At 39.9% G+C, this 20,549-nt stretch overlaps 1 protein-coding gene across 2 annotated transcripts in view; it reads right to left on the bottom strand.

The window, feature by feature from the left end:
* Positions 1–786: 786 nt before the first annotated feature.
* LOC108674227 overlaps positions 787–20,549 on the bottom strand; it is a 28,032-nt gene continuing 8,269 nt past the window's right edge. Inside the window, exons 1-6 of one of the 2 annotated variants that reach the window (XM_018162163.2) lie at positions 8,261–9,211; positions 6,839–7,769; positions 6,340–6,496; positions 4,413–6,021; positions 3,867–4,136; positions 787–3,604 (exon numbers count right to left, since the gene is read on the bottom strand). In XM_018162163.2, coding sequence (XP_018017652.1) covers positions 3,231–3,604; positions 3,867–4,136; positions 4,413–6,021; positions 6,340–6,496; positions 6,839–7,769; positions 8,261–8,957 — 4,038 coding nt within the window. In that variant the 5' untranslated portion in view covers positions 8,958–9,211 and the 3' untranslated portion in view covers positions 787–3,230. Of the gene's footprint in view, positions 3,605–3,866; positions 4,137–4,412; positions 6,022–6,339; positions 6,497–6,838; positions 7,770–8,260; positions 9,212–20,549 lie in introns of those variants that run through there. The other variant, XM_018162164.2, reaches the window with a different exon arrangement.

Here is a 20,549-nt window from a genome sequence, read left to right as displayed (position 1 = left end):
ACTTCTGATGTTCTCTGATGGCCAGCGGTTCCTAACATATACTTAATCGCCAAGGTCGTGGCCTGCCTTCTGGCGTGATCTGAACCTCTTTATATGGTACCTCGTGCGGATGGATTATTCAGTAGCGGCTTCGACGTTTATTTGGCCGTAGGCCTGTCGCAAATTCTTATCATCGCGGAGCATCCACAGCTTGTTGCGGTCTCGAGCACGCAACTCACTGCTCCAATTCTGCTGTGCTCAACCGCCCGGTCTCCTTGCCGATTCTGACCAGAAACTGGCGCACAGATCGAACCCGCATCTCTCTGCTCCAATCCTGGTACTCTGGAACTCCAACTACTGAGCTACCTTTTTAATGGTTTCAACGCGGCGCGTTCTCAAAGTCGTCCTTTCCTAGCCGTGAATGTCATTTTTCGAACACCTGATCTGATCTCAAGTTTGTTATATCAATCTTATCCTAAGTACACTGATTTTTAGGAAGAATGTTGCGAAAAAACGAGTCACACAATTCCCAGCCCAGCAATATTCAGGAAGAAGCCATGCTACTGCGGCCGCAGAGTATGTAGCCATGCATACAAGTCAGCAACAATGACAGGATCAAATTAAGGATTATATTTTCCATGCACACGCCCTGCTGGGCTCCGTAAAAAAATAATTGGATCTGAAATTCTCATAGCCCACGAATGAGGATAAAGATGACGATGAAACAGGTTTTGGACTCTACTGTTTTCAAGCATATATTCAATTCATCAATGCATTTAAGTAAAGGAATTTAAAAAGTTGTTTCTTCAGACAGGATTTTTATTTATGAGAAAAGAATCACCATACAGTAAGTGTACAGCGGAAAATAGCTAAAACATTAGAGCTATTGCAAGATAATTCAGCTTATGTGTGTCTTGAACAAAATGAAAATCGTGATTCTTACATACATCTTATGTACATTCTACAATACTGAGCCAGAAACATTTATACTTACATACATTCTACAATACTGAGCTAGAAGGTTTAATTACAGTTGCGCAATAAATTCCGTAGACAGGAACTTTCTCAGGAATAAATAAAATGTACATAATTTGATATACGGTACCATAAAAACGAAAAAAGCACCTTATATAATCAGACCTTTTCTGAGGAATAATGTTTTTTCCTACACATAAATTTAAACGAGGTAGCACAAGGTTTTTAATAAACTATGTAGTCAAATAATTCTTTAGCTTTTTAATCGATAAGGCCGGAAAGTCGATTTGTTTTGGCCATTTATTAATTCTGAACGCGTAATTTTGTTTACGGTACTATATGAGTGTTTGATCTGACGACTAAATTCATATTAAAACTTTATTAGAATGATAATCCATGGTAATGATAAACGTGAGAATAAGCCAAGAAGAGAGGTCAAGGTTTAATAACGATGGGAACAATTAACACACCGGCAATGATGCACTAAATTAACATACCCGCGACCTAATGCCCACCGTTGGTAACATGCGTAAATAATGTAAATAATGCTCATGGACTTTATTACTAATTATTCATATACCATAAACAGTGCTTGAGGCTGCACTAGAACTATAACAACTTCTTAAATACAAATAATTGCGGAAACAATAACGGATAGAAAACATCATATGAAACAAAACAGAACATAACAACAAATGTAAAAATTCACGATGGTTAAATGAAAAGAGCCAGCGAAATACATTAAATATCATTGCGTAGAATCCACTAGGGATATCCATGCACCTACACAGGTAACTAAACGAAAGTGGTTCACAACTTTCCGCTAGCATTTCGACAGATCTAACTACACACGAGACGATGCATGAATTCAATGAATGAGGGCAAAAACTGCACATTTATTACAAACAAGAGATTGTATATTCTAGGGCTAAGGCGATAATAAATCGAGGAAATTCTCTCGTGATTTTCATCGTCATACTATACATAAATATTTTTCTGGCTGTAGACACAGTTCAAACAGCTATGAATCAGCTGAAACAGCTAAATATAAATCTGAATAAAAGGAAATAGAAAGACTCGGTCATATGTACACTTAACGGTAGAAATGGAAATATATGGCAGTAAATATCATTAAATCGTAACGTTGCTAAACAATCTCTCGCAATTTCAGTATTCGTGAGTGTCTCAGTCAAACAAATGACCTTTGCCCTCGCGTTATCCTCGAGACACACAAAAAGAAAATAATGATATTTTACTTCAAGGAGCATACTAATGAAATTAGTTATCATTTATTTGGATATTTTTCTGTATGAACACATTTATTTAAACAATGCGATAGTGACGTCGGACTCCTGATTTGAAGGTTGAACGAATTTAACAGCATGACTTTAGGCTAGTTCTTTTACGCCAACTTAGAGCTATACAAGAGAGGTTTGCCTAATTTTCCAAACAAACAAACCAAAAATGAATAAATTGGTGAAAAATAGTGCAAATTTTTTTGTGCTGACACTTCAAAATGGTCAAGTTAAAATTGAACATTAATGTTTTCACCAGATCATGAATATATCTATAAGTATGTCCTAATAATCAAATGTCAACATAATTAGAAAAAAACGTATATCATATTCGTTACCCGAGTTCAGAAAATAAATGAGAGACTCTTAAGACAATATTGCTCTACCTCTAGGACTGCCTTAATATTTGCTTACATACGTTAATAAACAGCTACAGTTTAAATTTTACCGCGATGCATCCAAACCAAGTTGATAAAAATGATCGATGAAACCCACCTCCCAAATACAACAGCGCTGGAGCCACTGTACAGTGGAAGTAGTTTCCAAGCTATTGAGCGAGTAAGTCGAATAATTTTACAGTTATCGGGACTTCGAACAGACTATGCAATTTATATTTATTTTTGACTTTGAAAATCTTTATAATGTGCCACTTTTCTCCGCGACATATGTATAACCTCAAGCTTTTGCTTACCTTAAAAACAATTAAAATATTAAACCAATAAAATGTACTTCAGCGACTTAAAATAAAACTTTACCGTTTCAAAACATTTACGAGTTATTTTCATAAACTAATAAATTTAAATATTTTGGATTAAATCTCGGCGAGGCATCCGCTCTTTCAGGCATAAAATATACATTTTTAAGGCAAAAATTAACATAAAATACTTTATATAAAATCTGCATTCGTCGGAGCCAACAATCCGCCACACGCTTTATATTGCACAGACAATACACTCTATTAAAGCTATCAGTTCGCAGTACCTAATTTCTGACATCCGTGACTACAGCTGAGTTATTAGCGGTGACATGCGAGGTGATGAGTTCTCCTCTACCGGGATTGAGGCCCTTGGCGACGGCCCCTACAGAAGGCACGACTACGAGTGCCGCGTTTGCGAGGTGCTGTCCCCCAGCTAACATCAGGGTCCTGGTAGCAGAACTTTTGACCATCTGTGGAGCAGATCTGGAGAAGACAAGAGTCGTGGTATGGCTGCCGTGCGGTGATGTGACGCTCATTGCGACGCTGCAGTGCATGCCGCCGCTCGAGGAGACCGTGTCAACTTCACCGACAGACTTAACGAGGGTTGGTGACACCACAACCGGGGTCACCATCATGCTCGGCAGCAGCTGGGGCACAACTGTAGAATTGTACAATGAATGAGCAAATACTTTATCTACATTTTCAAACTTGAAATTACAAATGATGGTCTCTCACATCCAATTGGAAGCGTCAGAAACTGGGAAATTTTACTTTCGGACTTATATCGATACGATAAACTACAGTAAACTACATCACAATCAAGAATGTTGTATGATCTATACAAAACATCCGCAATATTATTGATAAAAATAAAGGTTCAATATTTAACTTACATGAACCTTGTGGTATTGCAAACTAACCGTTAGAAGATCCAAGCGGAACATAAGACGGAACTATAGGACTCTCCGCAAGGCTAAACGCCGCCGGAGATGAGTTGCTCATGTCGAGATTATTCGACGAAGACGTAGTAAGGTTAAGTGGCATGCCGACAGCGATGCCCTCACCAGGCTTGAGGGCGCTGCTGGGCACTGATGGCACCGCCAAGTGAACTGAAGACAAGCCGTTACGAGACACCGCCACAAAAAGCCGCTCTCCACACGACTGAGAGCGATCACTACTTTGAGTGATATCTGCAAAAGTACGAACTTGAATTTCAACAACGTAATTATCAATAAATCATTATTATAAACTCAGACTCTAACGCGAGTTTAAATAGACTAAAATTTAGCCACGGATTGACAAAGGGAAAAAAGGTTCCGGAAAAAATATATCGGGAAATAGTACATCAGTCATCCCTAGACCAAATCCCCTAGAAACGAAAACTTACAGAAATTATAGAATCAGATAAATTTATAATAAAATGACATAGGGGCAATTAGTATGACATTTTTTACTGCGGAACTTACCCCCGCACGGCCACGATACACTCAGTGGTTTTGTGGCGCTAACGCCATTCGTCACAACGTGATCACCCGACAAAAGTTTGTAACTGAAGTCGGAATGAGCGATCGCCGAGACAGGCATTCGAACCGGCATCGGATGGATATTTGGAGGCGGCGCTGAAAGGACGTTTCTCATTCCGTCGTTAACGTGCTGCTGATATACGTGGACATTCGAGCCACTGGACTGTGCGGCAGATGCACACATTAATTGCAGTTCGGTGCTGTGCTCTGTTGCCAGATTATTCTTCACTGGGCCGGGAGTTTGTGCGGACGAAATAACGGATCTAGCGTCGGGAACTTTCAGTAACCGAAGATCGCTTGGAAAACCAGCCGCACCTGGCGCCGAATTTTGCCGTGATAATTTAGGTACACAATTCAAAGCAGTTGAAAGCTGACTTCGAGAATTCTGATGAGTGATAACATGGGCTCCTTGCAGCTTAGTAGAAGTTATTAACGATGGTACGTTGTATACGGACTTGGTAGACACGCCGGAGAAGAATGAAGAAGTCGCATGGGAATGCCTCTCATTGGTTTTTGTATCTAAGTTTTGATCAGAAGAGATAACCTTAGGAAAGTTTGAATCGTTAACTACCTGAAGTTCAACTCTTTCTCGATGAACGTCAGGAATATTCATAGATTGTTGTAATTGGAAACCATGGGATGTAGCAGGCTGGGCTAGCGATACGAGTTTGGTTTGATTTAAAATTTTCGATTCAGGAGCGTAGACTGCTGGTAATGAATCAGGAGAAGACTCTGCAGGTATATTGAGGACAGCTGTGTTAGTGGACAAATTCAATGGTTGGTTTGGATCTAGAACAGTTTCCACTTTAGATTTTTGAGTTCTTTGAAGAATCAGGCTATTGCCAACAAGCGAAACGGATATAGGATTACAGCTTGGGGATGCTACAGAATAAATTGGTGTGTCCGATGTCAGAGGGGACTGAGGAGAAGGCTGAGGAGTGTAGGTCAAAAGTGAAGGATGAGATACAATATGGTGAGTTACGCAATGACCAACAATGCCTGCGTGAGGAGAGGCCTGGGGGGTGTAGGTTACCACAGAACTTGGCATATCAAGACTAGGAAATGTGCTGATAGGGTGAGAAGAGTTATTAAGTGGTACATTTTTCCCGTTGGACAAAAGCTGCCCCTGAGTGCATAGGCCAGTTTGGTTAACATAGACAGGAGGTTCAATAAGAGAAGAAGGCACAATTCTCGGTGACAAGTTGATTTTGTTACTGAAATTTTGTTGAGAATGTACTGCATTCCCAGTGAAAGTGCCATCTTTATTAAGAGATGGAGTTAGGTTTGCCGTCCGAAATTGATCGCTCCGAATTTGCAATGATTGTGGCTCCTCTGAATCCGGTTGTTCAGGGGCAGTCGCAGTTGAATTAGTTTCCTTGTCTCGGTTCTGATCTACAGTCGCCATGTCTGGAAGGATGATATTGAAGTCGATGTGATCCCAACGAGCTGAAAGCTCCTTTTTGAGAGCCGCCAAATGTTGTTGCTTCGATATCTTTTCCCGAGCTAATCTTTCCATCTCATGTTCGTAGTCGCGTTCTTTGCGTTTCAAAGTCTGCAAACGCAACAAGTTATTAATTTAGTGCGTGCTGATCGTGACAAATGACCACTCTATGCTAATGCTATTGATAAAAAGAACTAATCTCACTAAGCAATTGATATCAGGCGAATGACTCAGAAGATATAAGATATCAGAATGACGCACAATATATAAAATTAATTTTATCGGTCGTGAAATCCATATTTATCCGGAACTAAAGAATTTTTTTTCCAGAACACATCAATCTAAAGGCTAGCAAGTCCTCTCAGAAATCACATCAAAAATGTCTAGGTTTTATCACATAGATTAATCTAAAGCTCAGATTGAACTCACATTGATGCACTTGTAGGCTGCTTTTAGAATGTTTTGGTTTGAGACTTTCTTTTCATCCAAGTTTGGCACCTGTCTTTTAAGCAGATCGAAACATTCTTTCAAGTGAGCTCTCCTGTTCTTCTCAAGCTTGTTATGCACTTCACGGGATGGCGTATTCCTGCACACATTTAAGAATGAAATAAATACACATCTTTCATATATTTCTACTGAGACAACTTTAAAAGCAATAATAACAGCACGAACAATTTGAATTTTTTAAATTATTAAATCATCGGTAAGCAAAAGACTTTCCGAACACAAAGACTTCGACATCAGTCGCGTAACATTGTGAGCACAAAATATGCAGAATTCACACAGACATGCACGGTAAATTTAAAGCAAATTAAAAGAGAATGCCTCAAAACTTTAAAATAACAGGTCCTATTTTGGAGAAAAGTTGCTCTGTCGTAAATCAACACAAGGTTTACAAATTAGAGCTGATAACGTTGCTTATACTTACCCAGGTTTTCTTTTAGAAAAATCTTCTTTGGCGCCATGTGAAGGTGATAACGAGTTCTGTAAATAACTATGATGCTGCACTTCATAGTTTGGCAAGCACCGTAAAACAGTTTGATTGATGGACTCAGTAGCAGTTGAGGGAGTTGATGGACCTCTTCTGACATTACCTTCCGATAACAATGAGGGATCAAACGAAACTGTTCTAGCGCCCTCAAGATCAAACCGGAGAGTCCCTTTGCCGGGTCCTACAGGCAGAACTGCACGGGTTAGGTTTTGAACTTGCGTATCATGCGATAGAAGGGCCACAGGAGCGGAACGAGTCGGGCCGACAACGTACGGATTAAGGCTGAAATGACTAACGCTTGGAGTCTCCAAAAGATGACGTTTGTGCTTTGAAGACGAGGAAGAGCTGATGTCAACTGCAGGAAGGCATTTGTCGTCATTACCTGAGGTAGCAGCTTCAGCTTTACCATTGCAAATTGGGTGGTTGACATTGTTTTCTTGTTTGATAGGCATGCACGTGGGACTTGAGCTAATGGAATATGCGAGAGGTGCTACGCTCGATGACACTGGGACAGGAACGTAAAGCTGTCGTCTTAAATCTACATGATTGATGATCGGATTCTGTGTGACCGAGACACTTTGCGGATCACTAACTAAATTATTCAGAGAAGAAAACACAGAACGAGGGTTGGGAGAAAGACTGGGAATGGAATTCACTATGATCGGGGTGCGTAACTGCGTCGGATGCACTCCGTAACTTGAACCGTGTGATAGTCTCTTCAGTGGATCAGCGACAGATGACGAATGTAATAACTGATGGGAGACTCCGAGTGGAGATGTTGAACGTATCTGACGTTCAGGTAATGATACTTCAGACGACGCATTACTGCTGCTTTGGTGGCACACATCGCCCTCTTCGCAAGACTTTCCTGTAAAGATAACGTACAGAGAATCGTAAGTTTGTTTCGTAAATTAGTATAACTGATTCATATGCCTTATTATTATTGTTGATACTGCAGTAAAAATAAGACGAGCACTCTATTCTGACATACAACGCAGAAGAAGAGTATGTGCATTAAACATGTCAGTAATCGGGAACTGATTTCAGCACAAACATGTTCTACATCTTACAGAAAAAATTACTCATGTCCTTTGCCTCCGTAGTATTCGTAAGCCAATGATAGATTTTGGTAAATAAAGCAAACAGGAGCCATGTCAGAAAAAAAAACATTATTTTGAAAATTCCCACTAGGGCCAGCTTAATATTTTCATAACCACTGATTGTGTAATGTCGACGCGATTGCAGATTCTAACTAGCAACGAAAATCATTCACATTGAGGCTGTTGTGACACACAATTATGCGATACAATAATTTCGACAGAATAATATCGTGAGTTTCGTGACTCATGGTTAGCGTACCGAAAGCGAGGTAGCAATGAATCCACTTTTTCTTAGGAGGATGAATAGTTGGAGAACCTTCTCTTTTTGTCGAGCTGCGCTCATTTGAGTTTCGTCTGTAGTCGAAAGCAGATTTAGATGACGTGCTCATGCTAACTGACTTCTCATCAGAACTTTCCTCTTTTATTTCCACATTTTCTTCATAACTATTCACGGTACCTGAGCATCGAACATCCACAGGGATAATTTTTCCTGAGCTTTCTGTTAAATTTGAGTCACAGGAGCGTGACAGATTTGAGCTCGTAACATAGGGGTCTAGATGACCGCTTACCCCGCCATACGCTTGCCAAGTGGCTTTGGGAGAATCAACTCGACCCGCTCCTGGAAGCGATCGTAAATTGAAGTCAGCTGAATAAAATTTCGTATGGTTGGCGTGGAAGCGAAGACTTTCTTCTCTTGAATTGTGGGGATATGACACAAGTCTAGGATGGAAGGCAGGAAAAACGGGAGGGTTCCACTTCATCACAGATTGTTCTTTGCTCAGTGTAATTTTGTAAAGAGCGTCCGATGGAGGTGAAAAGCAAGAGCTGTTATCGGCTTCTTTGCTGTCAACAGTATAATCATACCCTCGCTTTGCCGTCTCGATGTAAGGAGAAATGACACGGCGCGGAACTCCAAAAAACGATGGTGTGCTCTCGCGAGCCCGCATCTCAAGCATGATGAAAGCTTGGTTAAAGTTCAACTTTGTTTCACTCTTCGTGCATAATAAGTCGTGGCCCAAATGCGAATGAAAACAGAAAATGGTTAATGTGGACAACTTGAAACTCACGACAATTTTCCATTTCTTAAGGAATTTTTCTAAGATTGTCTAACACCCAGGGTCAATGATAATACACTAGTCCCTGGACTTGAAGAAACGAATATTTTCTGGAACTTATCCTTAGTAAAACATGCATAGAACTGGAAAATAAATTCAGGGTAAAATTCTCCCAGATGTTTACAGTATTAAGCGTGTTAGTTATAACTAAGGATAATGGTTAAATGCGTAGGCAGCTTGGTGTTATATTTTTTTAAGTAACACCATAGAATTCATACCATTTCTATTTCGAAAGACGTAAACAAGGTGTAAGGGATAATACGTTCTTTCGTCGATGCACAAGTGTCAGTGGGGATTGTTACAATTTGCGGGCTCAGTAATCAGTATTCCATAAAAATGGCGAGCTAAATCCGTAGGTCTGCATGAAACTTCAATGCTTTTGTTGACGTACCTTCAAGCATTACTTTCCGCCAAACATTAATACTTCATCTTTTAATAGGCATCACAGTGAACCGTTACTGTGAACGTCTTTCGATGGGCATACTGTAAGTAATTGGTGTGATATTATTGAATGACACGCGACCCCATCTCAGTGAAAAACTAAACCCATGTGTTCAGGATATTCGGCCTACTAGCCAAGAAAATCTTCCGCCCACTTTTAATAAGAACCAGACTGGTTAGAAAAAATCCATGCCTAACTTTTGCACGACTCGTTTTAGCTGAGCGCTTGCCTGAGACTCATGGTTATGGTAAATAGCGCGTTAATTATTAAATATTTTCTTGTCTGACGATAACAAATATTCGCTATATGTACGCGCGAAAATTCGACACTAACAGAAACCGGATTAAATGTATTCTTATACTGCAGCATTGGTAAATGAGTTGCTAACAGGTAACTTTTAACTTGTAAGTTGCTAACATGCGAGCGTGAGACGAGTAAGGGAGAGCAAAAACTAGTTATAGGCTACCAAGCATTTATAAATTTTACAAAGATGTTTTGACGAAACTAAGCAGGAATCAATGAACTCATGAATCATGGATATGCATACATTATCGGCAGATTGCTGGTGGTGCGAATGCCTTCTACAGTGAAATAATATCCTTGATTGAAAGTATAATTGACTTAACACTTATTTAACTAGCAAAACATTGATTCAGTTGAAGTCATAACCAACGGAACAGTCAACGTTGAAAGCTGATCACTGAGAGAAGAAATGTTCAACAGTTTCTCAGTATAGTATGTACAATCATCATTAGTCTCCAATTTAATACAGATGACAGCGTAGCACTGGTATCAAACACCACCTATGACGCGAGCCGCGTTCACACTGACTGCATGGCAAGTGCCCACCAGCCCACGGACGATAGCAAAATTGCGCTGCCCACAAACAAGCAGGCGTCCCTTGTCGTCGGAGGTTGCCCGCTGCTCTTGCTCTCAAGCATGCATGCTGCACGATCGTCCTTCCTGTATGCCTTATGAACATGCTCAGGACCCGTATGCCAGTCACTCGATCACTCTCAGCCTATAACGCTCATGCCATTGGTGCAATTTAATAAGATAGTTAGCCAAGTTACTTCCAATAAAAATGTAACAATATTTTACAAATCACCTTAGGCTGGAGGAATCATGCTCCTTGACAATTGAACGTCTACTACTGGCCAACGATGCACTTGTCAGACACCGGTGTAAATGAGCGCACATAGGAACGTAAGGCTTCATATGTAAGGTTTGCATTTCCCGTCTTGGCGGTCATTCAACAAGCAGAAGGGTTGTTCGCGAATTGTTAAGGAATTCGTCTTCTTCCATCAACGTGGTGAGCATTGCTAAAATGGGGACAATAAAATTCTTGTCTTGCGCTGTTACCGCGATTTTCTTCGCGGTGCTATGCTCTGCACGCACAAGCTTGCTCTAGTTCGACAATACCGACGGCTGGGTATGACAGCTAAGTTAGGTACGTAGGGTATGAATGCAGCGCCACGTACATACTGTGACCTGTGTGTCAGTTGCTGGCCACATGCTGCCTGGCTGGCACAAATACTGCGTGTAGTCTTGGCACGCTGTCTGAGCTGACTCAACACCTTGTTTATGCCAAATGACCCGGAAACAGCTCACGCTCGCAGCTCACAATGTCAAACTAATGCTTCAACATTTACAGCCTCTCAGGTTTTTTTATTTAAAATCGGAGTGCCTAATTTTTACAGTACTTTCACGTTCAAATGAGAACTATGCAACTCCACCACTAAGATCACAGAAACAAATATAATCTCCCCACTCGCATTTATAAAACTTGACACTTGCAGATACAAATAAAAATTTATTAATGAAGCAAATTAGTCCAACTTTGAATGATTGGTGAAGGCGCATGAATACAAAGAGAACTACAATTCTGCAGCTTACTGGAACGCGTCAAACGCACAGCACAATGAACAGATGCTGACATGCGAGAAGTTTTATAATATGCAATTTAAGATATTATAAAATGCTGGAAAGCTGCAGGATGAAGTCGGAAACAAAAATTGTAAAGCTTTTCTATCGAAATCTCCAGCTTTGGCTCAGCTGCAAATCGTACTCTTCTGGTGGTCGACGCGTGAGTCGTGTTCACAGCAAAACATTAACTACTCGTATTTGCTTTTACAAGAAACGTTTCCGGTGCTTGATCCTTTTCACAATTCATGCACCATGCTTATACGGATACATAATTGTGCGAATAAGGAATATATACATTCATGTTAGCCATCGTTTGGACTCGCTAACTCGCCTGTCGCTGGAATAAAGAAAGGCATCAAGATATACAAAGAACACTTTATTAGCACTTGTCATCTTCTCACTCCAATGAGCTGGTGACGATCGAATGTAATACAATGTTATATTGCTGAAATGAAAAACTATGCTTGGAAATTAATTAATAAAATTAAAAAGAAGTAAACCCACGTTAAAATTAGGATAGAATTGGCAGCTAATTAGTCATATTCAACTAAAAAAAGTATTAGAAACTCTGACACAGGTTTAAAATTAACATTAACAAAGTATTCCGAGTGACGACAGCTCTTTGTTTTAACGCAGTTCTTCGGCCTCAGTGCTTCCATCTGACAGCGATTCTTTAGAATAAATATTTCAGGTATTTGCTCAAATCTCTTTCATGCTCGAGCTTAGATAAATTTATGAACCATATCACTATTATACGTGAGCTTGTCAGCCAAAACGTGGCTGACTAGTCGGCGGTTCGCATCCAAAATTCTTATTTCCATTTTCCCTCCACATCATTAATAGATCATGCGACGGCGGCATGAAAAAATGGAAGACAAAAGAATTGATTTTCAATCAAACATGAGAAGAAATAAGTACCAGTAACCGAGGATAAACTCACACTTGAGTGACGTTAGTGACGCGATCTTGACACGGCCGCACCACAAGTCTCCGTGATGGCCCTGAGTGTATGTGCTAGAAGACGGATGGCATGCGCACGGCGTGCTTCGGATGACTGATAGCGGACTATACGTGGCATCTTCCTATGACGTCTCGCTCCACAGCTTTCTTCCTCTGCCATTCACATTTAAAATTATTGCTTCCCAGCAGCATAAAACGCTTCCCATGCAGGAAAAATAGGTCGAATAATTTGAATGGGTACAATTCAAATGAAATTCGCAAGCATGCTCTTGAATAGTAGCATATGAACCTAAGTGCTTGGAGCGGGTCGCCTGCCGCAGACCACCACTGCCCTGGATGTAATGGACCATCATGATTACTGCCTTCCGGAACGCATCCTTCAACACTTCTGGACAATCATATCTAGGCCGTGCGTCGAACCAGCCCTCGGTCGAACGGCCATTCGTCGAAGGACGATACATTTTGGAACAGAACTACGCTATCTGAAACCTAACTTCAGATGCGCTGAACGTAAAATTACGTAATTTGACGATGCCCGGAAGCCCTATTCGATCCGCGCCATGCGGCCTGGTGGTGCACGGTAGGTTCTATGCAAGACCGGAGGAGGACAAAGCCGAGTGGTTCACGGCTGATTGATGGATGTCCGGAGAGATCCAAGGCGTTCGATTCAGGGCTTTTTGGTGCACAAAATTGGTGGTGCACGACTGCACTCCCCTTGGAGTCATAGGCACCGTAAGACAGCAACCATTGTTCCAGCCATTATAGTCTTCACGGCATCGCACTCCAAGCCTTCGTCTTCCTTCACACTAGCCCCGACTGCTGACTCTCCTCTGTGCTGCAAGTCTAGTTTAAGGCTGGTAGTCAGGCTGCAACGAAGTCTGAGAGCGACTTACTCGCGACAACGGTGTGAAATCCTCGTTCTGTCCTTTGCTCAGTCAGTTTCTACTCATGAGCTTGTAGTCATTGTAATATGATATCCGAGCCAGCATCTTTTCTAAATGGGCGGCTTTCAGGTGGCCGAGTAATGGCCTGCGGTCGGCTAGAATTAATTGGTCTCGGCCGACCACTAGCCACGTATTATTCCTCGCCCCCTCATTGAGTACCCCTTCCCCGTACCACCCGTCGTGGACTGACAGGTGAGATTTACGACTACTGTTTCCCCTCAATCTTTCCACAACGCCTAGTCAATATACGGGATTTTCACTTCAGGTAAGAGCATGTTCGTTCATAACTAGTTTTACGCAGGTAATATCAACAACAAGGAGAATGATCAAGAAATGCCTTGCATACCATTAAGTGGAGAAAAAAACTATAACCTGTTGATATCTCGAAAAAAGTGTTAAAGTAACGACTTGATGAATATTAATATTCAAAGTTTCTGGAAATTTACTTCATCATAACTTTTCATACAAAGTTTACAAATTCTTTGTTACTGTCAACCGTTTGGAAATAAATAGCTGGGTAAGCATGGAAAAATCCACATCGCCATCTCATTTACGAGTGAAGTAGAGTCCAGCTTTATTTGTGAAAAACTCGTATGGAAGAGCAGAGCCTGTTCGAAGGTATCGCTAGTTTCGTTTTCCATGCAATTACAACTGCAGCTAAACTTGGACTAGTGCTCAGTTCCTTTGCTGCAATTTATAATAGTTTCAAAGATTTCTGCTTTGTCTCTATACTCGGTTGCTTATATGTGTGTTTCTTTAAATTTACTAAAATTTATACGGTGTGTACAACTGTGAATCATTTATAACGCGGTAAAGATACTGGCGCTATTTGAGCCCCAGTATGTTTATGTTTGTTTATTTTCTAAAAAAAATCATATAGTTGCTTGAACGTTATATAACTTCATATAAATATATTGTTCTTCTATCGACATAAAATTTTAGATGATTACAAAATTATTCGCCTCCGTAGCAAAATCAGGAGAATCGCACATGATCGAGAAGGTACTTTTGATAAGCACGGAAGACATCTGCGCGAGGGTGCTGCCAGAGGCACGCCCCATGGGAGACATAGCTGAAGATGATCAGGCTCATCTGTTGCACATGCTTCACTGAACAGGCTTTCTAGCGGCTACACCGCTTCAGGTGTTCGAGCGATGTTGTGCATGGATCCTGATATCTCGTCTTTCTCTCAGGGCCAGTTAAAACATACATGTTCTAAATGCTAAGACGTAAATGTATAGCCATGAAAGCCTTGGAGCTCCCAAACGACTTTTTTGGTCCTCCCTTGCGGGAATGACCTCAATTGCTCCGTTAAATTCTTGCCGTGCATCGCTATCAGGGACATGCGTTCGCAAAAACTCCCACTGAAATGAGCGTTGTCGTCCAAATGCAAGGTGGCTGTTGCCGTTAAGAGAAAGGCTTTTGCTCTTTGTATGTGCGGTCAGTAGGCGCCTTAGGGCAAAGAGTATCAAGAACAAGTTCATCATCTGAGCCCGAGTATCGATCAAAATTTCATGCAATTATAGCTGGTAGCAAAATTTATCTCTGTTTTTTAAGACGTTATCAGAATCCTACCTGACATTCTGGGCTTAGTTGAGATCTATATAGGAAACCCAGCGGCCAGCCTCGAGGATGGAACACAAATTAAAGGATTTGTACAGAATTATTGCTGTCTGACCTGGAGCCGTAAATCTCGTGTACTACTCCGTCATTTTGGATTAGTTTCAGCTCTTCTCCATATTTTTTTTTTCTGTCCGGTTCTTTGAGAAAAAATTATAAGGACGTTTAAAATTCAAATCAATACAGCCAGGCCAGCTAGGAAATATCGTTTTCTAACAAAGAGTAAACTAATTACTAGTTTTATTGACTATGGCTTTTTCAATTCACAGAAAAATGAAGAATCATTGCTGGTGTAAGCGGTAAACAGTATATTTACATGATCTGTGTGTAATGGATTTGAACTGAGATGAGCAAGTCAAAGTTTTCGTGCCACGGCCACGGACGTAGGCCACGATGGATCGGCGCCTCTGAACAACTATAGACAAGTAAAAAAAAATATAACTCAGTACTCACTGCAGTGAGTGACAGAGCGCATTTTCTCGTCGACGAAGACTTGAGGTCACGGACAGACGGACATGGCGAGCACAATAGTGCATTTTTTCCATAAATGAGAAAATACGCTAAAAACAGCAAGTTCAACATCCAGAGCTTTCACAGACTCTTTTTGTCATAACAGATTCAATGTAATTAACATGTTTTCTAAAATGAGTCAGGTCCCTACACGACTGCTAACGTTTATGGAATAAAAATTCTAATGCCGCGTGAAGAATGTCAATTATAAGCCCAACATTGCCCCAAGCGTAGTAGAGTAGAATAAAAACTACAAAGTAGAACTCTCTACAGCAGAAGCAGTGGTCACCAACCTTTTCTTGCCCACGAGCCGCACTAAACAATTAAGAACATCGCTAGTCGATGCATGACAGAATGCGAGGCAGGTCAGTTAGAATGAACCGTGGACCACCCGTGCATGGTTATTTTGAGACGATAAAAATAAAGCTATATAAGTTATTGCTAATTTTGTGTATGTTTTTTCATGGATTTTTCTCTGCCGAAACGTCAAAGTTTACCATTCGTCTTGCACAACATCAAAAATCTTGCACTCCGTAGGAGTTGAGATTTGTTACTCTATTGGTGCCGGAAGAGCTGTCATGCTTGTTTTGTATAATTGTGTGCACATCATTGAATAATGATTTGTAGGGAGCAATAGGACAATTCCCTATTCGTTAAAATAAGCGAAAGTCAAGAGACACATTCGCATTGTTGCAGGAATGATATTGGCCGACTTTAGGTAGTATTATATATGGGTGCAGATACAAATATATGCAAGTGAGTTGCACAAAAAAACACACTAGTGATTCCTATAAATGTGCAAGTCTCCAGCAGAAGTTCAGAAACGTCTATAAGTCTACAGAAAGCTTAATGCATAGCAATAAATAAATACAAATTATAGACTACGTCACCAATATGAACTTATAAACCAGGTTGACCTCGCGCCGCCAGAACATCAGTAGATCATTAACTCCAAAACAGGGAAAATAGAAAGAAACTATATATTCCGAAAAAAATTAGTCCTGACTGCCGCATGCACAAATCAAGTACGTCTACCTACAAAATAATGTTGCAAATGCGGAGGAGTGAGGAGTGAAAGAGAGATGGCCACTGTTATTCTATTGCTTTTATTATTGCAATTTGTAATATATGACATTGAATTTTTAATTGAATACATTTAGCGTAAAAAATTGTACTGCAAATTATTTATTCTCCTGAAATGGGCCATATTTAATCCACAATATATCAGAATCATTTTATGAAATCAGATAGAATATCAATAAAAAAAACTTCGCTCGTGTACATGTGTTATCAATTAACATTCAAAATGGCGCTCAGCTAGAGCTCTTTAACCCGAGGGAACTTGGACTGCTCCGAGATTTCTTATCAGAAAAGATGAGCCCTGAAGATGCAGCAAAAGCTGCCACAAGTGGTCTGCAAAAACCCCTCGCTGGGGGCAGCCTGACCGCTCCTCGTGCTCTTTTTAGCTGCTGGACGGCGGTTCTGTCCTCAGGGTAAAGGTCCAAGCATCGCATTGTCCGACCCAGAAAACCGTTCTAAGAAATCACACACCTGACGCCCAGGTTTATAGAGCGGACTTGATACATGTATAAGTTAAACGAGTGTTATATAAACTCATGACTCCGACCATAAGGCGCACACTTAGCCCATAAGGTGTTGAATAAAAAATGACGCAAAATTAGCTAACGCCAAAATTTGATGTATAGTTTGGAGTTATACCGCCAATTTTAACACGGTTGAGAGAGCAAGAGAAAATGCAACTAACTTAAAACGAGGGCCTCCGACACTTGGCACGGTACAAAGTTTCCTTCCAAATGCAACCGTTCACAATATATGGATAAAATTGAACATTATTCATAGCTAAGCTGAACGCGTGTATCCGAGGCACCGTCAAACCTAAAACGCTGATCAGTTTTGTTTAGTCTTTCCTAATTCTTGTTTAAGCTGGAAATTCGTGTACTAAATGCGAATATAAAGGAAAAATATGAACTGCACCCAATGAGGCACATAGAGTAAGCGTCATATATTGACGGTATATGCATTCATTTTATAAAATTGTATGGTTAATAAATATCCACTTATGATTGAAATGGGACACTTGGTCAATAAATGAATTTGGCTACTATTTCCTTGTGGCTAATTTGGCATGATTGCATAGAAAACATTAGCGTTTTTAGCCGTAAAATTCAAACAAAAATATATAAATAAATTTAAAATCGTTACTAATGAGTAATACAATAATTGCAATAATGACGAATGTTGAAATGGATTTATCAATACATTTAAATGTGCTATTATTATATTTTGGATGTTGATGGAATCCCGTTATACGATCGATATTATGAATACGCGCTTTAATTATACGAATATACGCTTTTATGTACGACGCCCTTTACATTGCCGAGGTCAGGCTTCAAACAAATCTTCCAAAATTACAAAAATTTTAAAATGCCAATTAGTCTGAAGTGTCTCGCGATTGGTGTATGGATACCATCCTCGTATTTCAAGTGCTTATTTCAAGAGGAACATATGCTGCAATATATTCCGAAGTCGATTGACATCGCATGTATGGTACTGGGTTGAGGTGTGGCTTATAATATAAGAACTTCGTAACCGAGAAGCGCCGAGCCTACCGAGTTAACTTAATATTTTTCGCATTTACAACCTTCCTGCGTATCAAAATTAATACAAATATGTAGATCGTTACTCAAACACTTGGGCGCTTCGATAATACACATGAGTTGTCTGAATGCACATGCATAGAGATTCTGAACCTGGCATTCAACTTCCCAATCACTCGCTCACTCTATATTGGTACGGTACGAAAAGTTGCGAAAAAATCTAAACTCGAAAAGCTGCAGAAGAGTATCGTCCAGTTTTTATAGTCATAGCCTATCGTGGCCGAACCACATGCACCGAAGGGAAGCTATCAACCTCATTGCGGAACAGGTTTCGACTCGTAACAAAAACGTAACTTTCTTTACCATGTGCAAGAACCTACGCTGCTGCCGCCTTGAGACCCGTTTCACAGCCTGCACACAGTTAGCGGAAAGCAGTCCGAGGAATATGTACGAACTCTGATATATCTGCAGAGTTAACGGCAAGCGCCATCGGCGTCAATTTCTAGACACGCCTTGAGTTATGAGAGTCCATTAATGCTACTGGCCCTTGGGACTAATTCCATCGAGACACACTCTAGCCAGAAGATGATGCCCTATAGTGATGTATGTATATAGGTGGTAAGAAAACGTCCAACTGGTTTGCAATATGTAGCTATTCTTGACCACCGTTGTGCAGCTTCGGGCTTCATAAGGATAGCTTTCATACTTGAGTGATTTCTGAAGATACTTTTTTGTTGTCTTAGAAGTATACATGAGCCAAAACCTTGATATTAAACATCTAGATGTTAAAGACATGTCAGTTTAATTGTTTTGATAATAAAAGCAGCGATATAATTCCCGCACCGATGCCTTTTTTTATCAATTTTGACTAAAAAATATAGACGTTTTAAAATGAAGCGAATAGCATGTTAGAATAATCAAAATAAATCTAATATTATGAGGTCATAAAATAATAAACGTGTATGGATGAAATGCGAGTACGAAAAACTGTGGACCGAATACATAGGCACATAGCAACTAGAATGCTCCTATATAGTCTTTGCAGGAAAAAGGTTTCGTTTAATCATGAATGTCGTAATTAGTGGCTGAATAGTAGGAATTCGTGCCAACGCGCTTCTATCGCAAGCGTGAAAAACCATGCAAATACTTTAACTCGGCATGGCAACTGTTTCTATCACTTTAGACTGGCGCCGAGGGGAAAACGGCAATGACAATATGCTGAGTAATTTAGTTCTTTCTGTAAAACTCAAGTGTCGGCTCGCCGGTTTAAAAAAAATTGTTTGTCAGCTAATAACGTTACAAGAGTTTTCAATCCGTAAACATCAACGTTTGAAAAGTAGCGTTCCACGAATTCTCATGACCGTTTGAGATCAACGTTAAATAATTCGACAGTTTGTTTTCGTTTGCAAGCAGCGGATATCAATTCTTATTGTTGCCTTGGAATTGCTTGTTTGATTAGAACCTCAGAACAGATTTGGGCAATAGTAATCCGGTAGGATGAACGCATTTCAAAACTGTAAGTTCGATCATATCCTTCATATTTATTGCATCCTTCATATCATATCCCTCATATATTTTATTTTTTCTATCTGCCACGACTTGCAGGATAAAGAGTATAAAAAATAAAAAATAAAAATAAAAAGCCTAGTATAAAATCCTCAAAAATCCTAGTATTGTTCAAATTTGGAGGCTTACGACTTGGCATGATGATTATCAAAGGTAATAGACTTCGTAACCGAAGACTATAAATACAGGCATGGAATGAATCGCGTGAAATCTGGGGGTCCTGAAGTTTGCAGGATATAAACTACCATGCAGAATAACAAGTGATAAAACACAGAAATTAAACAAACAAAATTGTCCTGGGAAAGCTACGAATTTCCGTTGAGGATTCCTACTGTAAATGCATTGAGGTCGAGTTATGTTTCAATATTTCATAATGAAATTATCACATAGAAATTAAATTGCAATTATAAATGAGCAAAAAGCATACTTTGATAATCGCGTTGATTACAGACATTGCGTTCAGCGCAAGAAAAACACTACAGTCTTATTTTTACAAGAATTTGTGGAAACATTCGGTAGAAATGTTACGCTAGGAAGATCAGATTACGCAGCAAGAATACGTCAAGCAGCATGAGGAAAAAAAAAAAAAATTAACTTCAGATCAACAAACATTTGAATAAAACCACGAAGTCATTCATTGCATAGAATAAAATGAAACAACTGATACGGTAGAAAAAAAAGGAAAAAAAATTAAAATCAAAATATAATTTATCACGATAATATATTTATATTTTTGTAAGCACTGCCCAAGAAGCTAGGGCACCGGACGTTAAGCAAATGAACCAAATCTGGTTAGATAAGTAGACAATAATATAGATAAACTTTAATACAGAGGTGCAAAGGT

Source organism: Hyalella azteca, unplaced genomic scaffold (assembly GCF_000764305.2).
Source record: "Hyalella azteca isolate HAZT.00-mixed unplaced genomic scaffold, Hazt_2.0.2 contig2628, whole genome shotgun sequence".
NCBI lineage: Eukaryota > Metazoa > Arthropoda > Malacostraca > Amphipoda > Hyalellidae > Hyalella > Hyalella azteca.
Note: the sequence above shows the minus strand (reverse complement) of the source record. Positions and strands in the feature narration are given on the sequence as shown.